General features: G+C 42.4%; 1 protein-coding gene across 2 annotated transcripts in view; it reads left to right on the plus strand.

The window, feature by feature from the left end:
• LOC126291900 (uncharacterized) overlaps positions 1-23846 on the plus strand; it is a 388268-nt gene that overhangs the window by 338615 nt on the left and 25807 nt on the right. For both annotated transcript variants that reach the window (XM_049985628.1, XM_049985629.1), the window contains exons 10-11: positions 1386-1571; positions 20487-20684. In XM_049985628.1, coding sequence (XP_049841585.1) covers positions 1386-1571; positions 20487-20684 — 384 coding nt within the window. The remainder of the gene's footprint in view (positions 1-1385; positions 1572-20486; positions 20685-23846) is intronic.

The raw sequence follows: 23846 nt of genomic DNA on the forward strand, positions 1-23846 counted from the left end.
GAATCCAGTCTCCTTTAGACAGCTCTGAACAGATTGACATCCTGTGTGTGTCTGAGCACCACATAACCACAGGGTTAGATAAGTTACTTATAAAAGATAACACTCTAGCAGCTTACTCATTCAGAACTAATACGGGAAAAGGAGGAGTTATTCCATTATCAAGACAGAACACAAGTTTACCACCACCCCCTCGCACACTCCACCCGATGCAACTTCTCATCCCAGTTGAACTGCAGCATCATCACAGTGTAGTCCACTGGGACAAATTAGCCATACAGGTGTTTGTGAACTCTGTAACTCTGAAAAAGATTTGTGCAAAATATAATAGCATTGTCAGTCTTGATAATGTGCCTATTGACAACTCGGCGTGTCAACTGTTCGGTGACTTGGCTAGTTATTAGTTGTGAGGTATATTTGTTGAACAGTATATGCATAAATGATGAGATTCTCAATATGCTTTTCTTAACATACAGAGTGATTATGTGAAGATGTCATAAAAATTCAGGCATGATGGTGAAGGGTAAAGGTATCCATTTGAGGGAAGGGACCCTAGTCCATTAATTACAGAGTCAAAAGTTATAAGCTAAAGTGTAATACATATACCTGTGCTGTTGTTCCTAGGGTAGGCAACTTTCAGAGGTAGTAGTAATAAGGAAAAAAATTCTAGTAAACATGGGCTCTAAAAGACATATGTTATAAGCTATGAGCCCTTGTTCATCTTAGCTACAGTAAAACAAACTCTTCTACTGAACCAGTGCCCATAGTTATAAAGGTGTGCATTTTAGAGCCCATATTTACTGGACTTTTTCTCTTATTTTGGTTCATCTTGCCTCTGAAAGTTACCTATCCTAAAATCTTTGTAACACCACCAATATGTGTATTCTATTGTCAGAAGTACCACAATGATTTTCACTTCTAGCTTTTGCCCAGTCATTCCTGCACCTGGGTCTCTTACTTCAAATTGATATATTTACCCTTCTCTATTGTCTCTGTAAGCTTGTAACATCACCATAGAATCACCGTGTATAACTAATTCTAGAGTACAAATGGAATAAAATGGTAGATTATTAAGTTCTTTTCACAAAATCCAATTGTTGAATACATTTCTGTACCTGATTCTGAAAAATAATTGTTCAATTATTTTTATTCATATTTCTATTACTTAATAGTGGTTTTGTTATTGGGTTTTATCATATAAATTTAGCAAGCCTCTAAAAATCTGAAAATTCTCAATATATTACAAACTGCTGCTTGTGTATGCTTGCTTAATGGGGATAGCTAAGGGATAGGAATAATAGAAATGATTTGTGTTTGCTTTTCGTGTTAATGCTGTGTGTGGACTGAACAGTCGTCAGCTGCTTGTAAGTCACATTTTCCGTGTGCAGGACAGTGAGGTGAGATGCGAGAAGAGGCAGTGCCCTACAGAGCCGCTGCACTGCGAGGAGCCAGTGGCCGGCCGCTGCTGCCGACACTGCCCACAGGACTGCGTCCTGGAGTCGGGTGATGTGCTGCTGCCGGGGGAGACGTGGACATCGGCTCTGGATCCTTGCAGGGTCTGCCGCTGTGCTCCAGTAAGTGTGTACAACATGCTTACTTGTGATGCATATAGTGTGGATTCTTACTGATATGATGAAACCTGACTGTGCTATATTTGAAAAATTCAAAAACACTTTTCTAGTATATAATCTACCATATGTGAAATATTTACATCTTCAATAGCTCTGTAAAATGAATAATTTCCACTGTCGACCAAAGGTTTCATCATCAGTGAGGAATTAATAGTGCACATAGCTAATCTGTATATTTTGTCATCAAAGAAACAATACAGCCTAACTTAGTCTGTGCATGTTTGTAAAAAATGATGTGAAAATTGGCAGTTGACCTTAAATAACGAAAAGTGTGAGGTCATCCACATCATTGCTAAAAGGAATTCATTAGACTTTGGTTATTTGGTTACACGATAAATCAGTCAAAGCTAAAGGCCGTAAATTCAACTAAATACCTAGGAATTAAAATTACGAACAACTTAAATTGGAAGGAATACACAGAAAATGTTGTGGGGAAGGATAACCATGGCTGCTTTCTATTTGTTTTGTGTTTTTTTTTGGGGGGGGGGGGGGGAGGGGGGCAGGACACTTAGAAAATGTAACTGATCTGCTAAGGAGACTGCCTACACTATGTTTGTCCATCCTATTTTTGAATACTGTTGTGTGGTGTGGGATCCTTACCAGATAGGACTGACAGAGTGCATCGAGAAAGTTCAAAGGAGGTAGCACGTTTTGTATTATAGCGAAATATGGGAGAGAGTGTCACTGAAATGATACAGGATTTGGGTTGGACATCACTAAAAGAAAGTCTTTTTCATTGTGGTGGAATCTTCTCACAAAATTCCAATCACCAACTTTCTCCTCCAAATGTGAAAATATTTTGTTGACACTGACCTACACAGGGATGATCACCATGAAAAAATAAGGGAAATTAGAGCTGGTATGGAAAGATATAGGTGTTCGTTGTTTCTGCACGCTATACAAGATTGGAATAATAGAGAATTGTGAAGGTGGTTTGATGAACCCTCTGCCAGGCTATTAAATGTGATTTGCAGATTATCCATGTAGATGTAGAAATAGATGTGGTTATTTGCCACGGAAATGCAAAGGCATGTGAATCCACAGTTTACTGCTATTACTTGTTGCATATCTCTCTGTATTGGGAAGCAGTTCTCAAGTCAAAGCTTCATTTGATGATAAAGGACAGCGTTTCACAACATTATCTTTCCACTGAGAAAGAAATTATTGCTCACTTGAAAGCAGCATACAAATGCAGTGGTTTGGTTTTGACTGTGACTGACAGCTGATGGCCAGTACTTGAATCATTGGGTATCTGCAGATCTTCCTGCAGTTCACTTCAGACTTCTAGAATCACAACCTTCATACAGACAACAGCACTGTCCACAGAAGTGCCTTGTGGAGTTTCTGATGCTCCAGATATATTCTCATGCAGTTATACAGAATGTACATCTTGTTTGCCTTGTTTGATGTATGTAGTGTTCTTTCAGCTTCGTTTTTATTAAGACACAAAGGAATTACAGACATTGGCTGCAACTAGGCATTGATTTAAATCAGTGGCAAAAGTTCAAAATTTGTCAGAGCAAGATTCAAACCCAGGTCTCCTGTTTACTAGGCAGATGCTCTGAACACCAAGCCATTTGGTCAAATGATCATTGCATCTGCACAGACTACCCTAGCATGCCTCCTGGCGCTCAAATTCATTCTGAACTTATCCACATGCTATTCGTGTGCCAGTGACTGCACAGTCTGGAAAATCAGAAAGTCCATTTTGTGTTTTTGTTCTCTCTCTCTCTCTCTATCTATCTATCTATCTATCTATCTATCTATCTATCTGTCTCTATTTGTATAGATATATATCTCTGTGTGTGTGCGTGGGGGGTGGGGAGTGTCCTCATCATTTAATCTTCATTGACACTCAAGTCACCAAAGTGGGGTCAGTGGCTAAACTCTCCAGAAGGGGATAGTGAGCTAAAAATGCCACCACATTTTTATGACAACTTGAATTCCAAAAGGATTGTCTTTATATCAGAGCATTTCTTTATTTCACTATGGGCAAAGTATAAACCCCATAAATCTTTCTTTGACAACTGCAGATTAGAACTTGGTAACTTCAGGTGCACTAATCACAGCTTTTTACTGTTACCTCCGTGGTGCCAGTTAATAGGACTGGATGTATATTGCATAGGCTCAGTCATGGGTAAAACAGGTTGCAGACTTCAGTTCATTGGTAGGGTAGTGGGACGATACATTAAGTCTGTTTACAAATCACTTGTGCATCTCATATTAGAATATTGCTAAAGTGTGTGGGACCTTTACCAGATAGAACTAACAGGGGACATTGAACATACACAAAGAAGGGAAGTATGTATGGTCACAGGCTTGTTTAACTCACAGGATAGTGACATAGTAATGTTGAAAAACCTATATTGGCAGGTTCTTAAAAGATAGATGCAAAGTATTCTTTAAAAGCCAAAATACAAAACTTCAAGACACTGTACGAAGTGAAGAATTTAGACTTCTTCAGCCTCTTACACATCACTCCCACTGGTACCAGGAAGATAAAATTACACCAGTTACAGCAGACACAGAGGTATTTAAGCAGGAGTTCTTTCCACGCTCTGTACACGGCTGGAATGGAAAGAATCCTTAACATGTGGTACCGTGCTAAGTTTCGTCTGCTATGCTGTTCAGTACGGTTTACAAAGCATTTATGTAGAGTAGATAGTTGACACTACAAGAAATGGGCTGAACAGACTGCCAAAACTGCTCGTACACATTTATGAGGAACTTTCTGTGATGTCTTCTAAACTGGCCCTATACCTCCACAGTTCTGCATGCTCCAGCTCATAACATGAAAGTTATTCTTGGAGGCAACCACTGAAGACCCTATCAGCAAAATAATATGAATAACTGAGCATACTCTCCTTCTTATGTCCATCTGTATATCTTCTTCTTCTTCTTCTTCTTCTTCTTTCTGTTCCCTGTCCTTATCCCATGTCTTTACTGGGCCACCATTTCATATTGAATTTGGCAATGTTAGTGGTAGAGGATGGCTGGGTGCCATCTGTCACCACCCCTTCCCTTCTGAGGCAGAATTTTTGCACCCCATCTGTCTGCATGTAGTGTTATCCCATTTTAAGTGTGTGAGCATTTTCCAAATGTTTGTGAATCAGTAATTGAGTCAGGATGTGGATACCACCCCAGTATTCATCTACTCAGATGTGAGAAACCACCTAATAACTCAACCACACTGGCCAGCACCTCAGCCCTCATCGTTAACCCACTGACTGAATCTGATCCAGGGTTGGCGTGCCTCCTCAAATCCCAGAAGTAGTGTGCTAACACTTGTAGCTTTATGGATGGCATAAATCCAAATACTCGTTATTTACATTCTGTATTCTCTGTGTCTTTGCCTTTGTTCTCTGTCTTTTTGGTGTTATGTTAATTATTTTCAAATTGGCACAGTTTTAACCTGTCTCAAACTTTTATCTTATTTTCCTTTTCGTCATTTTCCTGTGTGTCTCAGACTAGCCTTTACACTACCATTCTTCTGCCTTCATAATGGATCTCTCCAGTTTCAGCATTTTTGTCTGAGCTACCGAATGTTCATTGTTACCTCACTTTTTAATTTATTCTCTTTTACACCTTGTCATTCTTCTGATCCAGGGTTTTCTTTTCTATGAACATTAGTATATCTTTTTTGTATATTTTCCTGCTTTTTTGTTTTATTTTACTATTCAAAATTCTCCTACTCGACTCCCCCTCTTCCCCCAGAAACAGTTTAGTATCTCCCAAAACCAAAGATTACAGATTGTCTCATTTTATAGCATTCCATCTGTAGTTTGACACACAGTTTTTTTCTCTCAACAGCAAGTTCCTTCTCTCTATGCCCTACTGGACCTTCCCCTTTTCTTAATTCCCTTCTCAAGAAGGGATGCTGGATTCCAAAACTGCAGTGAATGGGATGGGATGTGTTTAATTTTGAGCACTAAACAGCAAGGGCTTGTGGCGTCAATAGGTCGTATTGACCACGATTAACACCATCTTTGGACTCTGATTGCTCTGCCGAGCCTCCATGTTAGTTTTTAGTTCTGTTCTGTATCGTAAGCTGTGTACACATATATGACTTACTGAGAAATATATCTCTATGTAGAATTTAATGGGGATAGTTACTGCATTCAACCGATAATTGTATCCTGTTCCCATAGTGGTGACCCCAAAGTTTCTATATCTTCCGCGACTTCCACACCAGGTGTTTTAAATCAGCAGGTTACACGCACAATGCCAGGGCTACCTCACCCAACACTTTGTTTGAAGATTTGGAAGCACAACAATGATCACCGGACATCTTCATTCCTTCACCAATGACAGTGGTTCGTGATCTCCAGCCATGTTAACTTCAAACTTTGTCACTCTACAGTGGCAAAGTGCTAAGTTGTTGACACAAACAGTGGACTTGGGTTTCATGTCGCTGGACTGTGCTCGCCAACATGTGAAGTGTGAAATGAATAATATTCAGAACTGTGTACCTACTGATTGATCATATAATGCTCAAAGTGATCTACATTCTCACACATTCTTTGACTCTCAAGGGACCGTAACAACAGTTACTGTCATGTCATGTGCAGCACCACCACTATTGCAAAATAAATCTGGCCACCATCAACCATGACCTGTTCCGGTTTTGCCTCATTGGTAAACTAATTAATAACATTTTAGTGTGCATAATTCGCACTTGCAGGAGGCCCTGGTATTGGTCTCTCAGCCACTCTCCTCTCCCACAGCACCGCCTCTGTCTACCGCGCCGGCCTTCCGCGTCCTGTCTGGGGTGGGTGAGTTCAATTCAGTACCTGTAACCTCCGGTCCAGTTTACGGGACCCCCGCACGTATTGTGCAGCTACTTGTTCCCATGGTACTGACCATGCCAGCCACATCATGTTTTCACGACGCATCAAGGGCAATGCAACCCACCATTGCTATTGATGTGCTTGCCAATAACACATCCACGACTACTGTGCTGGTCTGTTCTACGGCCTCTCCTACCATGGACCAGCCAGTTTTCCAAGGTACAATGAAGCCACCTTCGTCCCCTCCCCCTGGTCATCTGCTGAAGCTGCCTCCTCTATGTGAGGTCAACCCTGTATCACGGTTTGCACTTGTTGAGCATCTTTTTGAGTTGCATCATGTGTCCGACGACAACTCTAAATTTCTGTGTCTCATCACACACCTCCATGATTAATCCTCTGCTACCACAGTCACCACCACCACCACCACCACCACATCCAGCTCATCCATACTGCTGGTACCACAAGGTTTTTGGTGATAATGCTAAGAAGTGCCGGTTACCTTGCCAGCACCCAAGCTGACCGCAGGACCTAAAAGACGCCGAGTCCTGCAGGGAACCTCACAAGCGTCCCCATACATTGCACTCCATCCACTTGTTCGCCTGGCCGAGCGGTCGTTTATGTGCGACACATTTCATCATAGCTCATTTTCCTAGTTGACACTGGTGCTGACGTGTCTATCATACCTACATCAACGGCTCCCCCTGTCTTTTCACCGACGAGGTCACTTCTGCGAACTGCCAACGCATCAAAGTTACAAACCTCTGTCTCTGTCAAAGTTACAGTGCATCTGTCCCCTTCTTTATGTTTTCCATGGACTTTCTACATTGCTGACATTGATGAACCAATTCTCAGTATGAATTTTTTTTCCCATTACAAACTCTCTCTGAAAGTGGTCCAGGGCTCGGTGCTACACAACCACACCAATACTCAGATACTGTGCTCCTGCACTTATGTTCCACGTTCTGTTTCTCTCGCGACATGTGAGTTAGTACGCTAGTGCTTCACTCTCGTGGGTGACGTTGTGACCTGCATCACTAACCTACTGTCAGAATACGACTCGGCGGCACAACTCCACCAGGAAAACAACGAGCTGAAACAACGAATAGCACACACTTACAATGAGCTCGTCGCAGCTCGTACCTCATTTGCTGAAACTGCAGTCCACTGTGCTGCCACCTAACCTTGTTTTTCCAGCAGACACCAGCTCGGACACTCAGCAGTTTAGACCAAAAACATTAATAGCGTGTGATGATTCACGTCTGGCAGACACTTGCATCCCCGATGCATTCACAACGTTCAGTACTATGTGTTTCAAACAGTGCTTCCAATGACAGTAACACATGCACATGCAATACGACAATGCCCACCACACAGGCAGCCACCCAGCATGTTGATAAACATTCGCCCTCTCACACGCGTCAACCACGTGACTCGGTGGCCATCGCTGTTTCCCGCGTGACGTCAACACCTCTCTCGCCCACGCCGGTTACCCAAAGCAAGGCTGACAACAGACAGTCACTGCACATCTCGACCTCTGCAAACAAGCACATGCTGTTCTCACATAATAGGCTTGTAACTTTCATGCTGCCTTTTCCCACCCGCACTAACGGTTACTCCTTGTTGCACCACATTCATCCAAAAACTTCATGTCAGGATGTTACTCAGTCTCGTGTGCAGTTCTCAGTTTCTTCTGTCACTGATGGAATGACACACAAGATAATTACAACTACCACCCCCTAATAGGCACTGGGTTAGATGCCTCAACCCCATTAAGTTGCACGTGGGCCGGCAGCAAATTAATGAACTTTTGGAGGCAGGTATTCTACAGTCATTGGACAGCAACTGGTCTTAACTGATTCAGCTCGTCCCCAAACATGACAGTTCTTTTTGAACGTGCAGTGATTACAGATGCTTAAATTCTCGTACCATCATGGACAATTACCCCATGCTGAAAATAAACAATTTCACTCATATGTTATCAGGTGCCACAATCTTCAGTGTGATTGACTGCAAACATGCCTATCACCAGATTCCCATAGTGCTGGAAAATGTTCTGAAGACAGCTATTATCACACTGCTCAGTTTGTTCCAATACAGCTTCATGCCGTTCGGCCTGAAAAACGTGGCACAAACATGGCAACATTTCATCGACTCAATCTTATGACAGCTCAAGTTTTGCTTTGCATATCTGGATGACATACTTGTTTTCAGCAACTTGGCTGAGAAACACGAAAATCATTTATACCAGATCCTCCAGACCTCAAACTCCAATGGCGTCTAGGTCAAAAAGGGCAAATTCCATTTGTGCCAGTCCTCTGTCACATTTTTGGGTATCATCGTCACAGGTGGAATACAGCCTCCCAAATCCCGCATGCAGGCCATCACATCACTGCCACCTCTGCTACTAACAAAGAACTTCGACGTTTCTTGGGTACAATAAATTACTACCATCGGACTCTGCCTTCTGCTGCCACCGTGCAGGCCCCACTGACAGACTCGCTGTCAGGCAAACAGCCATCAGGCCTTAAACCAGTTCACTGGACTGAACCTATGCTAGAGGCTTCCAAGGCTCTAAAAACTTCCTTACCTCATGCCGTGACACTTGCCTGTCCCAACCCGTCGGCCGAGTTGTTCATCACTACGGACGCCAGCGACATCGCGATGGGGGCAGTACTACAGCAACGCAAGGGTGACATGATTTCTCCCCTTCATTTCTTCTCTAAAAAACTGTCTACAGCTCAGAAGAAATATTCCGCTTTTGATAGGGAAATTTTGGCTGTCTATAAAGCCGTCAAACACTTTCGCCCCAATGTCGAGGGCCACTCTTTCTCCATCCTCACTGATCACAAACCACAAGCAGACACTTTCTGCAACCCTCCCAAGGACCCACCCCCTCAGAATTTCTGCCACTTTGATTAAGGCTCTCAGTTCACAACAGACGTTTGCTACATCAAAGGCACAGAAAACATCCCCACTGACTATTTTCTCATACATCATCAACTTATCCAACCTGGCCACTATCCAGGACTCCAACAAGGAATCTCAAGCTCTCCTCATGGATCCTCAAACATGTCTTGTGTTTACCAATGCCAAGTTCCCCGGCATTTCGGATGAGGTGTGGTGCTATTCTTCTACCGACAACCTGCGGCCGTTGCTCTCACCCACAATGCGCCGGCTAGTCTTCGACACCTTGCATAAGCTCGCTCAACTTGGCGTCTGTGCCACTACATGTCACATATCTAAGCATTTCATTTGGAAAAATATTAAATGGGACTGTCAGACCTGGGCACACAGCTGCATCACCTATCAATGCAAAAAAATCGGCCAACACACCACCCCTCCACTAGGCAAGTTTGACATTCCACAAGTACGATATCGTCATGTACATATCGACCTTATTGGTCCACTACCACCGTTGGAGGGCCACAGATATATTTTCTCCACAACTGACTGCTTGTCTCTCTGGGTGGAAGCTGTTCCTTTACACAGAAACTGTGGCCTAGGGTTTCGTCTCCTCATGGATTGCCAGGTTCAGTTGCCCGACTACCATCACCATGGACCAAGGTTGGCAGTTTGAATCTGCCCTGTTCACCATTTTATCTAATATCTGCAGCGTTAAAAAAATTCGTACAACAGGCTATCACCCACAAAGCAGTTGAACGGTGGCACCGCATCCTCAAAACTGCCCTCAGATGCCACGACTGCCTCTGGTCTAATGTGCTTCCATGGGTGTTACTTGGTCTCTGTTCGACCTTTAAACCAGACTTACAGGGAACCATCTCTGAATTCGTTTTTGGGGAGAACCCAGTGCTTCCAGGGGAACTTAGCCTGCCTTAAGCACCCGAGGATTTTCCCCCCTCCCCCCAAATTTCATTAGTCACATACACACCCACTTCAAACATGCATGGCTACACCCACCTATCAGCCATTCTCCACCAGACACTTATGTGCCATTTTGTTCCCATGTTATGCTTAGGGATGATTCCGATAGACAACCCCTGCAATCACACCACCTTGGCCCCTTTAAAGTACTCCGGCGGGGTGAGACAATGTTCGACATTATGGTTAAGGATCGTCCCAAAACTGCTTCATTGCACAGGCTCAAACCTGCTTTTGTGGACTCTGACGTCCCTCTGCCATCTCAGTCGGACCCTCCTGACGACTTTTCCACCATGGAGCCTGAGAATGCTTTATCTCATCCCACAGTGCTGTTTTCTCCAACCCATGATCCGTCATCACCATTCACATGTTTTCCAGGCTTGTCGCCATCCACCCCATGTGCGTGTTTTGCCGCCACTTCACCGTCTGCGGAGACTCACTCTTCCACATTGAACCTGTGCTGCAACATGCCACCACACTGCCTGGATGATGTATCAATCATCCCCTTCGATGACTGTGTGCTCGTGCTCCTAACAGACACTGCAGCCTCGTCATCTGACGGGCAGTTAAATGTCAGTGTGGTGCATAGCCTGTCCCTCCCCCGCGAGTGCGACCCATCATAAATCTGCGTGTTCATCTCATCAGAGGCTCGATCTGCATATGGGGTTGACATGCCTGCACCACAACACAGCCCATTCCACACACCTGCTCTCACGCTGATTGACACATATTCCGCCCCCGCTGGTTAATCGACTACAAGGTAGACCTGCCGCCAGTCACTCCGCCTCTGCACTCCGCCTCGACCGAGATGGAAATCCCAGTTGTGTGCCTGTTGACTCGCATGATTACTACCGATGCCAATGACCACGTGACCTCCGCTCAAGCCTCACCAGTGGCACTCCATACTGCGGGGGTAGCTGTGTGTCATCGTCGATAGGTCGTATCGACCACGATTAACACCATCTTTGGACTCTGATTGCTCTGCTGAGCATCCATGTTAGCTTTTAGTTTTGTTCTGTATCACAAGCTGTGTACACGTATATGACTTACTGTGAAATATATCTCTATGTGGAATTTAATGGGGTAGTTATTGCATTCAACCAATAATCGTATCCTGTTCCCATAAGTTCATCACCCATTCTCAGTATTGTGGTAGAAGTAGCCACTATTATTCAAATTGAAAGTAAAAGCTGTATTTACAAACTCAGTGATTAAAATGCTGAACATGCATACAATGGGATCTCTAATTCTGCTGTTGTCATATATTTACAGTATTTATAAAACAGTTTGGTGAGTAAATGTGGCCAAATGGTCATACAGTTAAGTGGATGAAACAGTCATCTTGGAATATGTTTTTCTGTGCTATGCATTGCTCTGCCTTAGGTGAGTGGTTGTTTTTTCCTTATTTTATGCAATTTTCTATCCAAGAATTTCCACTATTGTTATACTTTGCTTATTCCTATCTTCCTTCTCATACCCTTTTACCTATGGTACTGTCTGTCTTCATTTATCTACAACCTATTTGTCTGTTATTTACTCCCTAATATGTCTATACTTTCTTCTCCTCTACAGTATCTGCCTTTAAAACACACACTTACCACCCTCTGTTGCAAAATATAAACAACTGCTGTTGTAATAGCCCACCACACTAATAGGTGCTATACTACATCTCCCTGCTCTCACAGCAACAGCCCCTTTTCAAACATTTAATTCCAGTGCTGTTGTTAACACACTACCTATTATCAACTCTTGCTTCTAGACTTGAATGTTAGTGCACCAGGCATATTTATGTACAATAGCATTGTGCGAGTGTGTGTTTATTTACAGTTGCACATGTCAATTTATGATCAAATATATATATTTATAAGTGCATCTATTACATCCTGATTCTTTAAAACTTTTTATTACCTTTCTTCTCTCTCCCTACATAGCTCTTTATACAATACGTACTCCTTACCCTCTCCCTTAAAACCCACATCCTTTTGTCTTTCCCTCTCCTTCCTGAAGAAGTAACCATCGGTTGCGAAAGCTAGTAATTCTGTGTGTGTGTTTGTGTGTTTTGTTCATTGTGCCTGTCTGCCGGCACTTTCCTGCTTGGTAAGTCTTGGAATCTTTGTTTTTAATATATTTTTCCCATGTGGAAGTTTCTTTCTATTTTATTTACTCTACCATTTCTTTTGTTATAATACTCTGGCCATAGTTTTTACCTTCTCATTTTCAAAATTTTCTGACTATTTCTTCAGTGTTCTTTTAATCTCCTGACCATGTAATCATCAATCCTTGTACTTTTACCTCTACCAACAAATCTTGTCTCAGACATGGTATCCTATGTAATGGGCTTACCATTAAAACTGGGATCTTGGGCTGTCATCCATCATACCTCAAGGACCTTCACCTTTTCCAATTCCATCAGTCCCTCACCCTCACCAATCTTTCTTCCCAATCAAACAACCCAAGCTCAATTCATACTTCAGAGCCTCTACTCCTTTTGAAAAATCCTTTTACTTTATGACCACAACTTTCTTAGTACTATCACTGCAATAGAATTTAATATAACAAGTCTTGCCATTACTGCACAAGTGTATGTTTGGGTGTCTGTGTGTGAGAATGTGTGTACTTTTACTACACTACTGGCCATTAAAATTGCTACACCAGAAAGAAATGCAGATGATAAATGGGTATTCATTGGACAAATATATTATACTGCAACTGACATGTGATTACATTTTCACGCAATCTGGGCGCATAGATCCTGAGAAATCAGTACCCAGAACAACCACCTCTGGCTGTAATAATGGCCTTGACACACCTGGGCATTGAGTCAAACAGAGCTTGGATGGCGTGTACAGGTAGAGCTGCCCATGCAACTTCAACAAGATACCACAGTTCATCAAGAGTAGTGACTGGCATATTGTGACGGGCCAGTTGCTCAGCCACGATTGACCAGACGTTTTCAATTGGTGAGAGACCTGGAGAATGTGCCGGCCAGGGCAGCAGTCGAACATTTTCTGTTTCCAGAAAGGCCTGTACAGGACCTGCAACATGCACTCATGCCTTATCCTGCTGAAATGTAGAGTTTTGAGGGATTGAATGAAGGGTAGAGCTAGGGGTCATAACACATCTGAAATATAACGTCCACTGTTCAAAGTGCCGTCAATGCGAACAAGAGGTGACAGAGACATGTAACCAATGGCACCTCATACCATCACGCCTGGTGATACGCCAGTATGGCAATGACGAATACACATTTCCAAAGTGTATTCACCGTGATGTCGCCAAACAAGGATGCTATTAACAGAACCTGGATTCATCCGAAAAAATGACATTTTGGCATTCGTGCAACCAGGTTCATCATTGACTACACCATCGCAGGTGCTCCTGTCTGTGATGCAGCATCAAAGGTAAAAGGTGATGGTACACATTTCTCCTCCTTACACGAGGTATCATGACAACATTTCACCAGGCAACACCGGTTAACTGCTGTTTGTGTATGAGAAATTGGTTGGAAACTTTCCTCATGTCAGCACGTTGTAGGTGTTGCCACTGACGCCAACTTTGTATGAATGCTCTGAAAAGCTAATCATTTGCATATCACATCCTTCCTGTCAGTTAAATTTTGCATCTGTAGCATGTCATCTTCCTGGTGTAGTAATTTTAATGGCCAGTAGTGTAGAAAGAGAGCAAGAACTTAAAAGCTAGAGTGAATACTGTTTCCTGTTGTCTATTTCTGTATGCCATGCATTGGTCCATTATAAAATCGAGAGGAAGACCCTCGGTAGACCAAAGGCTTCCTTCTAATCAGCATATAAATCCCAAGATGTTAAAACATTATCATTGTGAATGTTACTGTCAAAAAACTGTATTCCGATGTATCTTCTACTCAAAATGGGTGAGTCAGTATCTTGTATGAATGCAAGTGAGGACCACTTGAAGAACCCTGCTTTGAGAAGTGGGTAATAGTCAGTTCAACTGACTACAGCTTGTTGTCTGTAACTTCCTGCCACTGTCTACCCCACTTTTAGCCATCATCTGTTTTGTTGCCCAGGAGACTACAGCAGCCTGTGAGAGGGGGAGGGAGGGGGCGACACATTATAGTGAACAGCTAGATTTTCACGGTAGGCTGCATTTGTTGCTGTCAGCTACCTTTGTTACTTCCATTCCAATCTTTGTAGGTGCCTAGCAGTATGCCACATTCTTTAGCAGCCTTTATAGGAGAAGGATAGTGTGTTGCACCATCTTGACTGTGTTTGTTTGTTTGTGTTTTCAATTTTATGGCCTTCATTGGACCACTCTAGCCAACTTTATACAAAGTACTTATTCATTCTCTCGGACCTCATCCTTCTTTCTTCATCAGAAATCACCCTTCCTATTGTCTGTTAATTCTCCTTTGCAATCTGGTTTGTTTGTCGGTGAATTTCCTGATTTTTGTCAGTTTTGTTTCTCAGGTCTTCCAATGTCATCTGTAGCTCATCCATATCTTCCTTGATTTCTGTAATCCACTTAATGTTGCACTTACCATTCCACACTTGCGTATGTTATTTCTGGTTGAGTGACTATTTGTAGTGTTTTAATTTTGTTGCTATTGACAGGCTCTTTTTGTTGTAGGTGTACTTGGTGATATATTGTGCTCTAGTCAATTTGTTTATTCCGCTACGCCATGTTGGCTTTTCATTGAGGTTATCTGTTATGATTTCTCCCAGATATTTAAATTTATCTACAACTTTGATTTCTTGGTTTCCTATGGGGAATTTTGTGTATGAGTGGTGGGTCAGTTAACATGATGACTGTTTTTTCAATGGATACTCAAAGACTAATTTTCTGTGTCATTTCCTGTAGTGAGATGATTTGTTGTTCAGCTTCTTGAATACTGCAGGACAAGAAAGCTAGGTCATCAGCAAATCCTAGACAATTTAAACTTATGTTGTGTTTGCATCTTCCAATTTGGATGTTCTTTGAGTTAGTCTTCTACCATTCCCTCATTATGTATTCTAAAGCGCAGTTGAACAGCAGGGATGCCAAGCAACCTCCTTGTCATAAACCTGTTTTTATGATGAACGGCTCAGAGAGTCCCCCCTGAACTTGACTTTTGATACAGTGTTAGCTAAGATGAGTTCTATCAGCTTGATTAATTTTATATCGAGCCCAAAATTTCTTAAGATTTTTAACACTGAAGGCCTATGGATATAGTCATATGCTTTTTTAAAGTCCACAAAGGTTATTAAAAGAGGTTTATTTCATTTCTTGTAATATTCTATGGATAATTTTAAAGTGATGATCTGTTCTGCACAGCTTCTCCAAGGTCTGAAGCCTCCTTGGTATTTACCTAATTCTTCCTCTACTTGCACTTTGATCCTCTTGTATAGGATTCTGGAGAAAATCTTATATGTGCAGTCTGTAATTATCTGGGTTGCTTATATCTTCTTTCTTATGGAGTGGGTGGATTATGGCTGTGGTCCAATGTTCGGGAAACTTTTCTGTTATTCAGATTTTTGTTAGGGCTACATGTAAGGATATTTGAACTGTATCACTGGAATATTTCCACATTTCTGAAAAAAACTTGGTCTTCTCCACATGCCTTATAATTTTTCATCTCTCTAAGTGCCGTTTCCACTACTTGGATTGTTGGAGGATTTATGAGGACTATATTATATGTTGGGTGCATTTGCTGAATAGTGTGCAGAGCGCTGAGGGAGTCCAAGCAGACAATAAAGTTCCCTCCACCCAGAAATCTCATCTCTTCCAGAGCCTTCTTGATCAGCCACAGCTCTGCACAGTACACTGAGACTTATTACCTTTTTTCTCTTAATGTTTATAACATACATCACCCTCACTACAAGTGGCATGTAATCATCCTTAGTTGTTAGTGTCCCACCTTCCTTTTAACTTTCCCCTTCCTATCTCTCATCCTACCTGAGGATGGAACAATTAGTTTCAAGAGTGAGGTAGTGTGTCACTTTTATACTGATTTTCAGAGGGAGCATTAAGCAATTTGGGGGGATATGAACACAACAGAAGACAAATGAATAGCTTTAAGATCTGAAACAGTGAAGGCAGTAGAGGATAGAAAGGTAAAAAGGTAAGACGTAGGAGAAATCTTAAGAAAAATACAAGAATAAGTTTATGGAGTGTGGAGAGACTTGCCACCAGCAGGTTGGCCTGTGGCCACACATCACCTGACCAGAGGAGCAGCATCAGCTGGGGATCCGTCAAGGCACTGATCCAGCAGCAATGGCTGCCCACGGTGCGTATGGAAGACAGCCCGGTTACTCAGGGCGTAATGTGTCGAGGCACTCAGAACCGCGCCAGTGTCTGAGCATTTGTGAGATGTTTTTCAGCTACAATGCCAACATGTGCAAGTGACAGTGATCAGCATTAATGTTTGCCCACCTAGACGAGATGAGCGAGCAGCTGCACTTCCCCAGGCTCGAACTCTAGGCTGCTGAGGTAGGAGGCTGGCAGTGCGTGATGGTTTACCTGCAGAGGTTCACTACCTGGAAGGCAGGAAGTCAGCAGCATAGGACTTAGCTCAGCCGGTAGGCCCACTGCTACTAGAAGTAGGATCCAGCGGTGGCAGCTCGCAAACCAGTGTCGGCACTTACGCTGGCGTAACTCCCCCTAGGAGATGGTGGCTGGCTAATTGTACACATCTATGTAATAATGAGGTGAAGTGCCGGCAGACAGGCACATGAACAAAACACACAAACACACACACACAGAATTACGAGCTTTCGCAACTGGCAGTTGCTTCGTCAGGAAGGAAGGAAGGAGAGGGAAAAATGAAAGGATGTGGGTTTTAAGGGAGAGGGTAAGGAGTCATTCCAATCCCGGGAGCGGAAAGACTTCCCTTAGGGGAAAAAAAGGACAGGTGTACACTCGCGCGCACACACACACACACACACACACACACACACACACACACACACACACACACACACGTCTGCTTGTGTCTGTGTATGTGCGGATGGATATGTGTGTGTGTGTGTGTGTGTGTGTGTGTGTGTGTGTGTGTGTGTGTGTGTGTGTGTGTGTGTGTGCGTGTGTGCGAGTGTACACCTGTCCTTTTTTTCCCCTAAGGGAAGTCTTTCCGCTCCCGGGATTGGAATGACTCCTTACCCTCTCCCTTAAAACCCACATCCTTTCATTTTTCCCTCTCCTTCCTTCCTTCCTGACGAAGCAACTGCCAGTTGCGAAAGCTCGTAATTCTGTGTGTGTGTTTGTGTGTTTTGTTCATGTGCCTGTCTGCCGGCGCTTTCCCGCTTGGTAAGTCTTCGAATCTTTGTTTTTAATATATTTTTCCCATGTGGAAGTTTCTTTCTGTTTTATTTACATAATAATGAGGTGAGTTACATTGGCTCAGCTTACCCCTGTTATGCCACATTGTTGATTTCTATCCTGCAACCTATAACAGTGTCCTGTGTGGTAATCAGGGCACTGACACTACAGTGGCCCTGCTGTCTATTGTGGCACTAACTAACTGGTCAGTGCTGTGGTCCTGGTTGTTACTGCATCAACAGGGTGGGCCCATTATAATTTTGTCTGGCTGGCCCTCTTCCACCCTCCTTCTGAGGGCTTCTCACAGTAACACCGGGCAGTGTCTTTGTCTTACTCGAGGATGCAAATAAAATATTGGTGGTGCTACAGAGAGAATGGATTAGGTAAAAATGAGATTTGCAGGAAATGAATAATAATGAAGCAGAAATGACTATAGAAGAAATGCAAAGATGTTGACGCACACGTAACTGGGAAAGATAGATACATCATATAGGAAAATTAAAGAAATGTCCCTGAGAAAGAAATTATTACTTCTGAAAGCTAGGACAATGCCATGTACTTTTTACATGTCTGTAGACAGTATTGCACAGTTCACCTCCAGAATATTAATACTGGTCAGCAATTCTGTCACATGACTTATTAATCATATGTAAAATAATTTCCATAATTATCAGTGTGAGTATATTAATAGGTTGTGAGAACACTTTAAAGAAGTAGTCTGCACTGGCTGCTTTTGCCTGTTACTGTATAATGTGACTCATTCAAAAATTTGAAGCTGTGCACTAAATAAAATATGAAAACTTGGTATTCTATGACTACAGTATCAATGTGTCACAATGGTAATTCAGCAACTCATACAGATATTTGGGTGTAAAGATTTAGAGGGATATGAAATGAAATTAGGTGACAAAGGCTTTTCAATTGTGTCATCTATTCTTATTCTGTCAGTGCCCTTCAAAACCTCTGTGTGCTGAACACCGCCCATCCCTTAGTGCAACGGGTCCAGGAAAGCTGTCACTTGATCACTCTTGATAGAGCCACTGTGATTTTTATGCAGGTTCCTGGTCATGTCGGTCTGACAGGAAATTTGGCCACTGATGCTGGTGCCAAGGTTACAGTCCTCGTATCTCAGCCTGCTAGTTCTTACATTCCCTCCGATGATCTCTGTGTTGCCGTCTGTCAGCAGGTGGTGTCACTTTGGGATCACCACTGGTCTTTCATCTCCCAGCAGCTTTGACAACCTCCTCTCAGCCCTCTCATCGTGAGGAGTTCATTTTAGCTAGGTTGCATATTGGGCACTGTCTTTATAGCCATTGCCACTTGTTAAGTGGTGCTCGCCCACCACTTTGTGCTGAATGCACTCAACCTTTGACGGTCCCCCATTTCCTGACAGAATGCACTTTTTTTAGCCACTTATGTTCTTATTTGTGTTTGCCGTCTGAGTTAATGGCCGTTTTAGCAAACGATGTGCAGGCTGTCAACTGTGTTTTAATTTTTATCCATTGTAGCCATATAGTGAAGGACACTTAATTTTTTGTTCAGGATCTCCATTTCTCTATGGTGTATTTTATAAATCTTTCTCCATGCCCCTGATTTTAGTTGTCTTCTCTTCCATTGATTAGAATTCATGTGTGGGTTTTTTTAACTCCTTTCTTTGTATTTGTGTTCTACAGTTTTGACATGGGTGCCTGTGACCCTAGTTGTTTTTGTGCTCTAAAACAAAACAAAACTGGATAATTTGAGTCAAAAAAAAAAGAAAAATATTGGATAGAAATTAAGGTTCACAGAGAAGAAATAAAACTTTGAGGTTTGCCAGTGACACCATAATCCTGTCAGAGACAGCAAAGAACTTGGAAGAGCAGTTGAAAGGAATGGACAATGTTTTCAAAGGATGATGTAAGATGAAAGTCAACAAAAGCAAAACAAAAATAACAGAATGTAGTCAAATTAAATAAGGTGATGCTGAGGATTAGTTTATGAAAGAAGACACTTAAAATAGTAGATGAATTTTGCTGTTTGGCCAGTAGAATAACTGATGAAGGTCAAAGTAGAGAGCATATAAATGCAGACTGGTACTGGTGAGAAAAGCATTTCTTAAGAGAAATTTGTTAACATCAAATAAGGATGTGGGCCAGGAATACTTTCCTGGAAGTTTTTGAATGGAATATAGCCACATATGGAAGTGAAACTTGGATGATAAACTGTTTAGACAAGAAGAGAATAGAATCGTTTGAAATGTGGTTTTATAAAATGAAGCTGAAGATTACCTGGGCAGATCTTGCAACTAATGAGGAGGTGCTGAACAGAATTGGGGAGATGTGAAATTTGCAGCTCCCAGATGGTATGACATATTCTGAGACATCAAGGTATCATCTGTTCAGTAATTAGGGAAGTGTGGTGGGTAAATATGTGGAGGGAGACCAAGAGATGAATACAGAAGCAGATTCAGAAGGATGTAGGATGCGATAGTTAATTGGAGGTGAAGAGGCTTGCACAGGATAAAATAGCATGGAGAGCTGCATGAAACCAGTCTTCTGACTGAAGACCATAACAACAACAACAATAACAATAACAGCATCAACAACAATTTGAGGTGCAGTTCTGCATAGCAAACTGTGAACTCAGTAGTGATAAAAGTGGTGGTTGTGGTAGCGATTTGGTGATGGTTGGGATGCTGATGCTCTAAGGTTCATGGAAGTTTTGTTTGAAAGTCCTATTCATTTTATTTTGCTTTGTAAATCTTTCATCTAATTTATAATGCATAGTACATTTTTTCTTTAAATTTTCTGTTGCAGCAATTTCTTATGAGAAGATAGTTTGTGGCTGTTTTTCTGTGTATCCATGTCACAACACGTGTGTGTGGTCTACAGTTTTCGTGCCGCCATTTATTGTGACTGCTGACACAGAATTGGTGTGCTAGGGGAACCCTGGGCGCACTGTCTGCCACGATGTGGAGTGCCCGCCCCCTGCGTGCCCAGCCCGGGACGCGGTGCTGGTGGCAGGCGAGTGCTGTCCTCGCTGCCCACCCTCGCCTGGCTGTATCCATCGAGGCCGCTTCCTCTACGAGGGCCAGCTGTGGCTCAACCGTGAACACGGTTGCCACTCCTGCCTCTGCAAGGTCTGAATGTGTGGTGTGCATTTTCGTGTCATGTGTAGTTTGTGCACTCTGCAGATCGTTCAGCTTCTACATGTACGTCAGTCTCCCGGAACGCGACATGCACACGTCATGAAATATTCTTGTCAAAACCTTGTTTGCATCTTCATTATTTTCCATATCCTCTTTTTCTTCTTCTGTGCAGCTCATTGTTAGCTTTTAGCACAGAATCACAATTACAAGGGTAGTCTGTAGAGTTCTTTGCCTCGCCATAGATTACAGCGCCAGATGGATGATTTTTTTCCACAGAGGTCGATACAATTTTCTACATGCTCTGTGTGAAAGTGCAAGTTATTCTATCCAATAATTCACCATAGACAGCAGTTTGAACAAACTGCAGTACCTGAAATCTCAGAAATGGTGAAAATTGAGTATCATATAGTGATAAAGTTTTTTTGTAAAAGAGGGCTTGACGCCAGCTGAAATTCAATTAAGGCTCATAAATTTGGACAATGAATCTTCTTCAATTTACACTGTGAGCAATTGGGCTGCCAATTTTAAATGAGGCCATGAAGGTGTTCCAGTTGATCACAGTAAAGACATCCAGAAAGAGTAACAGCATCAGATACTGTTGAAAAAATGCACAATATGAACTTGGAAGATCAGTGTCCGAAGGCATATGATATTCCCAAGGTTATTGGGATTTCAAAAGACTGAGTCTGCTTCATTTTGCATGAAGAATAGCACATGAGAATGTTTTGTACAAATGGGGGATCAGAAATGAATTCACATTTTTGTATATTTTTGTAGCAACCAAGTGATACAGTTCCAAACTAGACAAAGACAATCTTATCAGCAGGGGAGATCATGGCACTGAAATAGTACTCCAGAAGGACATCTACTGTTACCACAGTAATGCTAAGTGTCAAAAATGGACATTAGTCACTCTTTTACTGGAGTACGTAGATTAGAGATTATGTTCCAAGCAAAAATTAAATACAACTGTGCTGCAGATGACATCTAGTATTAATAGCAACTTCCAGATTTCTTGTGGCAGCCAAAGGGCATACACAGTGTAAAAGAAAGTTAAAGTACATATGTAACCTAAACAACAAAAAATCTGATGTCAACATAGTATATACACTGAAGAGCCAGTGAAACTGGTACTCCTGCCTAATCTCATGTAGGACCCCCGCAACACACAGAAGTGCCGCAACATGACGTGGTGTGGACTCGGCTGATGTCTGAAGTAGGGCTGGAGAGAATTGACACCATGAATCCTGCGGGGCTATCCATAAATCTGTAAGAGTACAAGGGAATGGAAATTTCTGAGCAGCGGGTTGTAAGGCATCCCAGATGTGCTCAGTAATTTTCATTTCTAGGGAGTTTGGTGGCCAGCAGAAGTGTATAAACTCAGAAGAGTGTTGCTGGAGCCACTCTGTAGGAGTTCTGGATGTGTGGGTGTCACATTGTCCTGCTGGAATTTCCAAAGTCTGTCGGAATGCACAATGGACATGATTGGATGCAGGTGATGAGATAGGATGCTTACATACGTGTCACCTGTCAGAGTTGTATCTAGATGTATCAGGGGTCCCATATCACTCCAACTTCATGCCCCACACTGTTACAAAGCCTCTGCCAGCTTGAACAGTCCCCTGCTGACATGCAGGATCGATGGATCCATCATGAGGTAGTCCTGTACCTGTACATGTTCATCTGCTCGATACAATTTTAAATGAGACTCATCCGACCAGGCAACATGCTTCCAGGCATCAACAGTCCAATGTCAATGTGGATAGGCCCAGGCAAGGCATAAAGCTTTGTGTTGTGCAGTTGCCAAAAGTACATGAGTTGGTCTTTGGCTCCTGAAGCCCCTATCAATGATGTTTCATTGACTGGTTTGCATGCTGACACTTGCTGATGGCCTAGCATTGAAATCTGCAGCAGTTTGTGAAAGGGTTGCACTTCTGTCATGTTGGATGATTCTCTTCAGTTTTTGTTGCTCCTGTTCTTACAGGATCTTTTTCTGGTTGCAGTGATGTCAGAGATTTGATGTTATACCAGATTCCTGATATTCACAATACACTCATGAAATGGTCATACGGGAACATCCCCACTTCATTGCCACCTCGGAGATACTGTGTCCCATTGCTCGTGCCCTGATTATAACACCACATTCAAACTCACTTAAATCTTGATAACCTGCCACTGTAACAGCAGTAACTGATCTAACAACTGCTCCAGACACTTGTTGTCTTATATAGGCATTGCCAATCACAGCACCGTCTTCTGCGTGTTTACATATCTCTGTATTTGAATATGCATACCTATATCAGTTTCTTTGGCACTTCAGTGTATTTTCACAAATGCCATACACCAACTTTCTCTGCTGAGTGTAAAAATACTTTGTTGACTCCCACTTGCATAAGGTAAATCAGAGCTTGCATGAAAAGATTTAGGTTTTCATTTTTTCATGTGCTAGTCGAGAGTTGCACAGCCGAGAAAGAGTGTGAAAATAGTTGTATTAATCTTCTGCCAAACAATTAATTGTAAATTGCAGAGTTATATGTAGACATAAATGCATATGCAGGCAGTCGGCCATGTCCTTGTTGAACGAACCATCTGGCATTTGGCCAAAGTTATTTAGGAATACCTAATGGCTGGACAGAGCACAAGCCTTTGTCCTCCTGAATCTGAGGGCCATGTCTGAACAAACTTACCACGTCATTAGGTTATATATATTTCTATTACATTTGTACTTAGTTTGAATAAGTTAGCTTTTTCTGTTGCTAACATAAAAAATACACTGAAGTGACAAAAGTCGTGGGATAGCAATATTCACATACGGAAAGCAGTGGTTTTGTGTACACAAGCTATAAAAGGGCAGTGCAGTGGCGGAGTTGTCATTTATACTTAGTTGATTTGTGTGAAAAGGTCTCCAACATGATTATGGCCACAAGATGGGAATTAACAGACATTAAATGCAGAATGGTAGCTGGAGCTGGATGCATGGGACATTCCATTTTAGAAATCGTCAGGGAATTCAATATTCCACAATCCACAGTGTCAAGAGTGTGCTGAGAATTCCACATTTCAGACATTACCTCCCACCACAGACAACATGGTGGCTAACGCCCTTTACTTAACAATCGAGAGCAGCAGCATTTGCTGTGAGTTGCCAATGAT

The sequence above is a fragment of the Schistocerca gregaria genome, chromosome 9, assembly GCF_023897955.1.
Source record: "Schistocerca gregaria isolate iqSchGreg1 chromosome 9, iqSchGreg1.2, whole genome shotgun sequence".
NCBI lineage: Eukaryota > Metazoa > Arthropoda > Insecta > Orthoptera > Acrididae > Schistocerca > Schistocerca gregaria.